General features: G+C 44.5%; 1 protein-coding gene across 1 annotated transcript in view; it reads left to right on the top strand.

The window, feature by feature from the left end:
- Positions 1-2,214: 2,214 nt before the first annotated feature.
- LOC309958940 (microtubule-associated serine/threonine-protein kinase 4-like) overlaps positions 2,215-11,358 on the top strand; it is a gene marked incomplete at both ends in the record, with an annotated part of 316,578 nt that continues 307,434 nt past the window's right edge. Inside the window, one exon of the mRNA XM_082835057.1 lies at positions 2,215-2,574. Coding sequence (XP_082691183.1) covers positions 2,215-2,574 — 360 coding nt within the window. The remainder of the gene's footprint in view (positions 2,575-11,358) is intronic.

The raw sequence follows: 11,358 nt of genomic DNA, 5'->3' as shown, positions 1-11,358 counted from the left end.
TGTGAATGGCTTGCTTAAGTCATCATTTTACTTCAGCTGTGGTGAATCAACCACATAGGGGCTCAGATAAAGACCAATACTCCTGACTAGCAAAGCAATTGTGCAGCCCAAGATCGGATTCAGACTGCCCCACTGTGCTCTCTCTATAGCCTTGCTCTCATAACTAGTCAGTTTACTAGAACCGTTCTTTTGCCTCAGCAGGTCTTCACAGCCCCTCAGATAATTCTGAAATGTCACAATGGAAGCCTGACAGCCAGAGCTGTTTTGCAGTATGGCTGTCTATGGCAATGGGGTCACATTATATTTCCCTCCCCCTCCTCTTGGGGAGGGAAACTGATCGGGACAAAGCTTTCTGTCCAATATGATGAAGCACTTTGTATGATGTATCACTTATATGTAGATATGGTGATAGCATAAAAGGACTCATTAGCTGAAGGGGCTTTCAACTCGAGTCCTCCACTTCTTAAGGATGTTTGGCAAGGCTGTTCTGACAAGGAGAAATCTAAGATTCTTGAGGACTCCTGAGCTTGAGGACCTAATTGTTTTCCTATGACTCTTTCCTCTTCTCCTGTGGCACACTGTTAGTGTAGCACTACCATAGCTTTTGAAAATTAATAATGGAGCTATATTATGCAGCATCGATCTCTTGCTTGACTATAGGCTCCTCCAGGGCAGGGGACCTGACTTATTCATCTTTGTATCCCCTGCAAGCACCAGGCACACATCTCAGTCAACGTCTGTGGAATTGAATCTGGTTGAATTTAGATCCCAGGTCGCAGTGCGAGAGCTCACAGTAGGACTGGAGCTGAAGGCAAGGAATCATTTATTTCCCACTGCTGAGTTGACTGCTGGCTTCTGAGATATTCAAGTCACCCCATCACGCTGAAGGCCACCCAGAGAGGGCCTTAAGGTGATTCTATTGGTGCCCTTAGTGAAAGTTCTTTCTCCTAGTTCTTAGCAGTAAGGAAAATGAAGCAACTAATCCTGCATCTTGTTGGTTTACAAGCCAGGGCTAGGAGAAAGTAAAGTGGAAATGTGATCTCTTTTCATCCTATGCTTAGCTGATGTGGAAAGACAGGCAATGGTGGGCCAGCAGCCCTCTCAAATTCAGTTTTGTCTAGTATCTGGCACAGTGCTGGGCATATTCTTGGTCCTAATTAAATACAGGGGCATAATTTGTCATTTTCCTTCCTTTCAAAAGGTACACGTCTTTGACTTAACTTTTTAATTTACAAACAGAAATAAAGACAGAAAATCGTCTTTTGAAAACTCTCCATGTGTCTAAGCCAGGCAGTCTGCTGAAGCTTTAAATATATTTGTTCTAATTCTGCTCATAGGGAGACAAGACAGATATGACTGTCTCCATTTCCAGTTGAGAACACTGACGCCCAGGGAGCTTAAGTGGAGAATCCGGGATCGGAGATCAGCTCGGTTTGGATGCACTCACTGTACCATGAAGTTTTCCCCTTTCTCCTCCAGCACGCTGGTGGATGCGTGCATGTGTGTGACTGTGTGTGTGTGTTTCCTTTTACCCTTAAAGCCCAGCTACTTCTCCTTCTGGTCAGTTTCCTGGATTCCACTTTTTGGAAACGAAGTCCAGTTCTTGTCCAAGGTCTCACTGCCCTCTCGGCCATCTTCCCCTGGCGTTCCCAGGACCGCCAGCCGCTCCTTGGCTAAATTCAGAGTACCAGGCTTAGGCTCCGATTCCAGGCTCCATTCCCACCCTCCCAGGGCAGGTGCCTCGTCCCGGTCCCCAGGACCCCGACCCTGCAGCCGGAGCCTCGGCCCCGCCTCCCCTACCTGACGCAGGTGCGCCTGGGGCGCCGTAGCCTCCGCCCACCGGCGTGCCTGCTCTGCCATTGGTTCTCCCGGCTGCCCGTCTCTTTCGCTGGCCCCGCTCGGTCCCGGAGGGGTAGGTTTTACTGGAGAAGCCGCAGTCCCGGCGGCTCGGGCGCTGCGCAGAGTGCGGACCCGCGCTGGCATGTCCCCGCGCGCGGCAGCCCCAGTCGACCGCCGGGTGCGGGCGGCTGCTAACTTGGCTGCAGGCTCCGGCGGCCCGGCCGCGGCCATGTAGTTGCCGGCGGAGCTCTCTGCAGCCCGGGAGCGGCAGCGAGAGCGAGCAGGAGCCCAGCAGTTCGAGGCTTTCCCCGGAGGCGCTGAGTGCGTGCCGCGCCCTCGCCGGCCCTTGGGCCGCACTTTGGGCCCGAGAGGGAAATGGGGGAGAAAGTTTCGGAGGTGCTGGAGCCAGTGCTCCGCGGCTGCAGCGGCCACAGTGCCCGGACTCTCGCCCCTGCGGCGGCTGCCGCGTCCTCGCCGGGAGCTTCCTCTGCCGAGTCCTCATCGGGCTCAGAAACTCTGTTGGAGGAAGGGGAGCCCAGCTTCTCTCGCGAGCACCCGCCGCCGCCGCCGCCGCCGCCGCCGGGCGGCGCTCGGCCGCCCGCCGCGTGGGCTCCCGCGCGCTTGGTGCCAGAGCGTGGAGTCCCCGCGCCGCCGCCGCAGCCGCCGCTGCCCGGAGGAACCGCGCCCCCCGCGCCCCGGGGCAGCAGCGCGTCCCAGGAAGAGCAGGATGAGGAGGTGGGCCCGCCTTCCCTCCCCCCGCCACCGCCCCTCTGGTCCAGGCTGCCAGGCGACCCCAGCTCTCCATTCCGCACGCGGGTGGTGGGCAGCGCGTGCTGGGGCCTGGAGAGGGGGAGGGACCCCAGATGCTGTGCCCCGAGCCCTGGGTAATGACAGGAGCTTCCCTGTGGGTCACCGGTTTCCCCATGGCTGTTACCTGTGTGTGTGTGTGTGTGCGCGCGCGCGCGTGTGCGTGCGTGTACATGTGCTGCCTGATAGTGTGCTTCTCCAGTGTCAAAGCAGCAAACTCCGTCGGTCAGGATCTGCTCCTTTGGGTCTGTGAATGGACGTGAGCTGGACGCCTGGCTTGTCCCCACAACTGAGACCTTGTTCTCCGAGTGGGCGTTGCTTCCAACCGTAGCACTTGGGCAGAGGGGGGAGTGTGGTGAAGGGACGGTTGTGAGAGGAGAGTGGGTGTGTTGGAGGTGGGGGACGGCTGGCAGCGGTACCCGCGAAGTTGCGCGGTGGAGTTTCGGTTGCATTGGCCCCGGGGTCCCCCGCGGGTGGTTTTGGCTGGTCCTGCGGCGTCGGTCCCCCGGCCCTCGGCCGGCGGCGCTGACTTGCGCTTCTGCATGTCCGATTTGGACTTGTTCCGGGGTGTCCAGATGCGTGCTGGTCGCCAGACTGAATGGGGAACGTGCCCCCTTTTTCGGGGGACTGCGTCCATCCTGGTTTCTTGGAAGAATATTCGTGCAAAACTTGTGGGTCGCGTACTGACATATTGAAACTATGACTTGGTGTCCTCTCGCTTGTTTTCTCTGGCTTTTTTCTGCTTTTGGAGGACAGTTAAGGAAGCATAAGGTTCTTGGTGTCTTTGATTGGTTGCTTTGGACGTTTCTTGAGGGGAAGTCATCTTGATCAGGGAAAGGCCATAAATAAAACATCACCCTAACAGAGCCTCCTTGTGAAGTTAATTCCTCAGTGCCAGTGTGGTATTTTCTTCCTCTCTGATGGGGTTAGTTTTAGTAATTGTCTCTGTCCGTCAGAAGATGCAAGCTGAGGCCAGTGCTCTGACAGTAGCCCCCTGGGACCCCAGCCTGGAGGCATAGACTGGATCTGGCGCAAAGTGAGGGGAGTCAAGTCCTAGCCTGGCAGAGATGGAGCAAACCCTAGTGGTGGGCCAAGCCTCTGGCAGTAACCAGAACCCATTCCCCAGTGCCCGGAGGAACGCGAGGATCCTGGACAGGTGCCTGGAGATTTGCTTTCTAGAACTGTCTCTGCTTCTGAATTGTGAGATCTTGGATGAGCTGATTCCTCTGAGGTCAGTTTAATAATCTGTAAAATGAGGGGTATGACCAGTGAACTTCAAGGTAAAGTTTATTTCCACACGAACCCTCCCCTGATCAGGAATTTAGGATGGATCCAAAGTGCAGGTTGATCCTAGGGACAGGGTGCCAGGAGTTAAGCTGAGCATCACACCCACCACAGAGTTACCTGACCAAACCCCCAGACTAAACCAGTGTTCTCAGTGGTTGCATCTCCCTCTGAAAGATGCCATGCATGTGCTGGCATACTTACCGAGATGAGCACACTGGTCACTGGGCAGTAGGGGATATGACCCGACGTAATGATTTACCACTAGATTCTAATATAGTGTTGCCATCAGTAGAGAAGATGGTAGAGTTAGTTGCCCTATGTTTTCTGCGTAGCTAGGAGGGTACTTCATGATACATAACACGGTCTTGCAGATCCCAGGTGGGGGAAGTCAGGAACTTCTCACTTTTGATCCCAATCCTGTAGCTGATTTATTGCCTGGCCTCAGGGTGACAGTGTTTTATTTTCTTGGAAGTGGATGTAAAGATAGCTTATTACACAGGCACTGCAGTGAGGAATGGTTGATTGAAACACATATTGGAAAGTGGAATGACTAAATAACATTGGTCAGTATTTGTGAAATCTCAGAATTGGATGTAAAGTGATACAGTATTGCAATTTATTGTGTAACTTAACCTGTGGCAGGGGATGCTGGAAATTGTCCAGGAGTGGAAATCTTGACCTTCTCTGAGAATTTTAAAGAGAAACTAAAACTGTGGAGTAGAGAAGTTATAGCCTTGGTGAGAGGGGTTGAAGTCCAGTGCACATTTTCTGGCTCTTACACTGGTGCCAGTATGGTGCAGGGGTTCTTAGCCTTTGAGAGAGTGTTTTGGGTCTCTTTGAGAACCTAATGAACGCTCTCCCTCCTCTCCTCAGAAAACGGGCACCACTATAAATACCATTCTAGCAGGTTCAGTGAGGAACACTGGGTTACACACTCTCAGTTTGGTGGAAAGACCTGGGTTTGATTCCCGCCTCTGCCACCTTAACTAGATGTGAGATGTGGACCACTCAGCTGATGTAAGGCCTGATTTTTCTCCTCTTAAATGGGAATAATAGCAATAGGGTCATTAGGCATTTTATACATGCCACCTAGTTTAATCCTAGTATAGTATCTAACATTTAGCATGGAGTGCTAAGTAAATATTAATTTTTCAAGTTCATTTGTGATTAAAAATGTTGTGAAAGGAGGTACAAGTTTGGGCTGGCTTATTTTATTTATGCATAATTAATCTGCTCCCTACTTTCAGAGAACCTGAGGCCTTGTCTATACTGTTTATTACCACTTTTTTAGTATTAGCTGGGAAACAGTTTTTACCTGGATCAGGTTGCATTATGGGAAGGCACTGTTAGCATAGTGTTAGTTATACGGTAGCAAGGCACCGAGTAGAAAGCCTTGAGGGAAACCCATAAAATGGAAGGAGGTTCATTTAGATTTAAAAATTGTTAGGTCTGGCTTGGGAGACTCATTGTCTTCCAGTTTTTTTTTCAGTAAGTTACTGCATCAATTTTTAAAAAGCAGCAAAATTCAATTTCCTAGTGTATTATTGCAGTGCTAATTTTTTGGGCACCCTTGTTGAAGCTGCTTGCATATACTATTAATGTCAACAGTGTTTGACCTATTTCATATTTTATCTTACTGTCAATATTTGTGTAAACTTACAAAGTCTCATAGACTTAAATCAGCCCTTTAAGCTTTTGGTGTCTTAAAAACAATACTTTACCATGGCAGTGATTGTAGTTTTTATGTACTTAATAATCAAACACACGAGAGAGATAGTGCATGGTTTTTGTTTAAATAAAGTGCATCTCACTTAACCCCTGATAACTCAAGCCTGTGGATTTGGGGGTCTCTGCAAGTTGAGGGTAATGGACTGTGTTTCGGATAGTCATAATGATCTGGATTGGAGGAGTGTCCCTCTAACATTTCTGAGATTTGCTCTTAGGCGCTCTGCCCTGTCCCTTCTCAAAGCACCTTCTGATAACTCTCATAAAGTACTCAGTGCTGTTTGCTGTGTGTCGATGAACTCATAAGGGCAGGAATTTTGTCTTTGTGTGTTTAGCACAGTGCTTCTAATATATTAGTAGGGGCTCAGTACATATATGTTGAATGAAAGAGGAAAAATACATCTTTGAAAACGGTTGCACATTTGACTGAAGGGTGACCATGTGTGTACTGTTTTGTCTGTTGTGAATTATGCTTAAACATCTAGATCTCTTATCAAAAAAGCCTCCTAAATCACAGTGAAAATATGATGAGCAGTTTTTCCAGGTAAATTTTGAAGAAAGTCAAATCAGTGAGGATCCACTCACAATGCCTGTGCAAGACTTGCGTATTTACTCTGCCTTTTACTGTGTGTGTTAGAACTTGAAACTTTCAGGGATTCTTAGAACGGCAGAAAAAAGGCTTATTAGCTAAAAGGATTTTCAACTCAATATAAAGCGTCTAATTTTTTTTTTTTTTTTTTTTTGGTGGTGCGTGGGCCTCTCACTGTTGTGGCCTCTCCCGTTGTGGAGCACAGGCTCCGGACACACAGGCTCAGCGGCCATGGCTCACGGGTCTAGCCGCTCTGCGGCATGTGGGATCTTCAGAGACCGGGGCACGAACCCGTGTCCCCTGCATCGGCAGGCGGACTCTCAACCACTGAGCCACCAGGGAAGCCCCAGTCATCCATTTTATCTACATAAGTGTATACGTGTCAATAGCAATTGCCCAATTCATCACACCACCACCACCACCCCACCGCGGGTTGCCCCCCTTGGTGACCATACGTTTGTCCTCTACATCTGTGTCTCAATTTCTGCCCTGCAAACCGGTTCATCTGTACCATTTTTCTAGGTTCCACATACATGTGTTAATATACGATATTTCTTTTTCTTTTTCTGACTTACTTCACTCTGTATGACAGTCTCTAGATCCATCCACGTCTCAACAAATGACCCAATTTCGTTCCTTTTTATGGCTGAGTAAAATTCCATTGTATATATATACCACATCTTCTTTATCCATTCGTCTATTGATGGGCATTTAGGTTGCTTCCATGACCTGGCTATTGTAAATAGTGCTGCAATGAACATTGGGGTGCATGTGTCTTTTTGAATTATGGTTTTCTCTGGGTATATGCCCAGTAGTGGGATTGCTGGATCATATGGTAATTCTATGTTTAGTTTTTTAAGGAACCTCCATACTGTTCTCCATAGTGGCTGTATCAATTTACATTCCCACCAACAGTGCAAGAGGGTTCCCTTTTCTCCACACCCTCGCCAGCATTTGTTGTTTGTAGATTTTCTGATGATGCCTATTCTAACTGGTGTGAGGTGATACCTCATTGTAGTTTTGATTTGCATTTCTCTAATAATTAGTGCTGTTGAGCAGCTTTTCATGTGCTTCTTGGCCATCTGTATGTCTTCTTTGGAGAAATGTCTATTTAGGTCTTCTGCCCATTTTTGGATTGGGTTGTTTGTTTTTTTAATATTGAGCTGCATGAGCTGTTTATATATTTTGGAGATTAATCCTTTGTCTGTTGATTCGTTTGTAAATATTTTCTGCCATTCTGAGGGTTGTCTTTTAATCCTGTTTATGGTTTCCTTTGCTGTACAAAAGCTTTTAAGTTTCATTAGGTCCCATTTGTTTATTTTTGTTTTTATTTCCGTTACTCTAGGGGCTGGATCAAAAAAGATCTTGCTGTGATTTATGTCAAAGAGTGTTCTTCCTATGTTTTCCTCTAGGAGTTTTATACTGTCTGGTCTTACATTTAGGACTCTAATCCCTTTTGAGTTTATTTTTGTGTATGGTGTTAGAGAGTGTTCTAATTTCATTCATTTACATGTAGCCGTCCAGTTTTCCCAGCACACTTATTGAAGAGACTGTCTTTTCTCCATTGTATATCTTTGCCTCCTTTGTCATAGATTAGTTGACCATAGCTGTGTGGGTTTATCTCTGGGCTTTCTATCTTGTTCCGTTGATCTATATTTCTGTTTTTGTGCCAGTACCATATTGTCTTGATTACTGTAGCTTTTGTAGTATAGTCTGAAGTCAGGGAGCCTGATTCCTCCAGCTCCGCTTTTTTCCCTCAAGACTGCTTTGGCTATTCGGGTCTTTTGTGTCTCCATACAAATTTTAAGATTTTTTGTTCTAGTTCTGTAAAAAATGCCATTGGTAATTCGATAGGGATTGCATTGAATCTGTAGATTGCTTTGAGTAGTATAGTCATTTTCACAATATCGATTCTTCCAATTCAAGAACATGGTATATCTCTCCATCTGTTCGTATCATCTTTAATTGCTTTCATCAGTGTCTTACAGTTTTATGTATACAGGTCTTTTGTCTCCCTAGGTAGGTTTATTCCTAGGTATTTTAGTCTTTTTGTTGCAATGATAAATGGGAGTGTTTCCTTAATTTCTCTTTCAGATTTTTCATCCTTAGTGTATAGGAATGCAAGAGATTACTGTGCATTAATTTTGTATCCTGCAACTTTACCAAATTCATTGATTAGCTCTAGTAGTTTTCTGGTGACGTCTTTAGGATTCTCTATGTATAGTATCATGTCATGTGCAAACAGTGACAATTTTACTTCTTCTTTTCCAATTTGTATTCCTTTTATTTCTTTTTCTTCTCTGATTGCCGTGGCTAGGACTTCCAAAACTATGTTGAATAATAGTGGTGAGAATGGACATCCTTGTCTTGTTCCTGATCTGAGAGGAAATGCTTTCAGTTTTTCACCATTGAGAATGATGTTTGCTGTGGATTTGTCATATATGGCCTTTATTATGTTGAGGTAGGTTCCCTCTATGCCCACTTTCTGGAGAGTTTTTATCATAAATGGGTGTTGAATTTTGTCAAAAGCTTTTTCTGCATCTATTGAGATGATCATATGGTTTTTATTTTTCTAATTTGTTAATATGGTGTATCACATTGATTGATTTGTGTATATTGAAGAACCCTTGCATCCCTGGGATAAATCCCACTTGATCATGGTGTGTGATCCTCTTAACGTGTTGTTGGATTCTGTTTGCTAATATTTTGTTGAGGATTTTTGCATCTATATTCATCAGTGATATTGGTCTGTAATTTTCTTTTTTTGTAGTATCTTTGTCTGGTTTTGGTATCAGGGTGGTGGTGGCCTCATAGAATGAGTTTGGGAGTGTTCCTTCCTCCACAATTTCTTGGAAGAGTTTTAGAAGGATGGGTGTTAGCTCTTCTCTAAATGTTTGAGAGAATTCACCTCTGAAGCCATCTGGTCCTAGACTTTATTTGTTGGAAGATTTTTCATCACAGTTTCAATTTCATTACTTGTGATTGGTGTGTTCATATTTTCTTTTTCTTCCTGGTTCAGTCTTGGATGGTCATACCTTTCTAAGAATTTGTCCATTTCTTCCAGGTTGTCCATTTTATTGGCATAGAGTTGCTTGTAGTAGTTTCTAAGGATGCATTGTATTTCTGCAGTGTCTGTTGTAACTTCTCCTCTTTCATTTCTGATTTTATTGATTTGAGTCCTCTCCCTCTTTTTCTTGATGAGTCTGCATAAAAGTTTATCAATTTTGTTTATCTTCTCAAAGAACCAGCTTCTAGTTTTATTGATCTTTGCTATTGTTTTCTTTGTTTCTTTTTCATTTATTTCTGCTCTGATCTTTATGATTTCTTTCCTTCTGCTGACTTTGCGTTTTCTTTGTCCTTCTTCCTCTAGTTCCTTTAGGTGTATAGTTAGATTGTTTATTTGAGACTTTTCTTGTTTCTTGGGGTGCGCTTGTATAGCTATAAACTTCCCTCTTAGAACTGCTTTTGCTGCATCCCATAGGTTTTGGATCATCGTGTTTTTATTGTCATTTGTCTCTAGGTTTTTTTTAAATTTTCTCATTGATTTCTTCAGTGATCTCTTGGTTATTTAGTAGTGTATTGTTTAGCCTCCATGTGTTTGTGTTTTTTACTTTTTTTTCCCTGTAATTCATTTCTAATCTCATAGCATTGTGGTCAGAAAAGATCCTTGATATGATTTCAGTTTTCTTAAATTTTCTGAGGCTTGATTTGTGACCCAAGATGTGATCTATCCTGGAGGATGTTCCGTGCACACTTGAAAAGAACGTGTAATCTGCTGTTTTTGGATGGAATGTCCTATAAATATCAATTAAATCTATCTGGTCTCTTGTATCATTTAAAGCTTGTGTTTCCTTATTAATTTTCCGTTTGGATGATCTGTCCATTGGTGCAAGTGAGGTGTAAGTCCCCACTATTATTATTATTATTATTTTTTGTCTATTAATCTAATCATTTAATTTTATTTTTATTTATTTATATTTTTACATCTTTATTGGAGTATAATTGCTTTACAATGATGTGTTATTTTCTGCTTTATAACAAAGTGAAGCAGTTATACATATACATATGTTCCCATATCTCTTCCCTCTTGCATCTCCCTCCCTCTCACCCTCCCTATCCCACCCCTCTAGGTGGTCACAAAGCACCGAGCTGATTTCCCTGTGCTATGCGGCTGCTTCCCACTAGCTATCTATTTTACATTTGGTAGTGTATGTATGTCCATGCCACTCTCTCACTTTGTCACAGCTTCCCCTTCCCCATATCCTCAAGTCCATTCTCTAGTAGGTCTGTTTCTTTATTCCTGTCTGACCCCTATGTTCTTCATGACATTTTTTTCCCCTTAAATTCCATATATATGTATTAGCATACGGTATTTGTCTTTCTCTTTCTGACTTACTTCACTCTGTATGACAGACTCTAGGTCCATCCACCTCATTACAAATAGCTCAATTTCATTTCTTTTTATGGCTGAGTAATATTCCATTGTATATATGTGCCACCTCTTCTTTATCCATTCATCCAATCATGGACACTTAGGTTGTTTCCATCTCCTGGCTATTGTAAATAGAGCTGCAATGAACATTTTGGTACATGACTCTTTATGAATTACGGTTTTCTCAGGGTATATGCCCAGTAGTGGGATTGCTGGGTCATATGGTAGTTCCATCGTTAGTTTTTAAAGGAACCTCCGTACTGTTCTCCAGAGTGGCTGTATCAATTTACATTCCCACCAACAATGCAAGAGGGTTGCCTTTTCTCCACACCCTCTCCAGCATTTATTGTTTGTAGACTTTTTGATGATGGCCATTCTGACTGGTGTGAGGTGATACCTCATTGTAGTTTTCATTTGCATTTCTCTAATGATTAGTGATGTTGAGTGTCCTTTCATGTGTTTGTTAGCAATCTGTATATCTTCTTTGGAGAAATGCCTATTTAGGTCTTCTGCCCATTTTTGGATTGGGTTGTTTGTTTTTTTGTTATTGAGCTGCATGAGCTGCTTGTAATTTTTGGAGATTAATCCTTTGTCAGTTGCTTCATTTGCAAATATTTTGTCCCATTCTGAGGGTTGTCTTTTGGTCTTGTTTATGGTCTCCTTTGCTGTGCAAAAGCTT

Source organism: Leucopleurus acutus (assembly GCF_964270905.1).
Source record: "Leucopleurus acutus genome assembly, chromosome: 3".
Classification (NCBI taxonomy): domain Eukaryota; kingdom Metazoa; phylum Chordata; class Mammalia; order Artiodactyla; family Delphinidae; genus Leucopleurus; species Leucopleurus acutus.
This window is presented reverse-complemented; position numbering and strand designations above follow the sequence as displayed.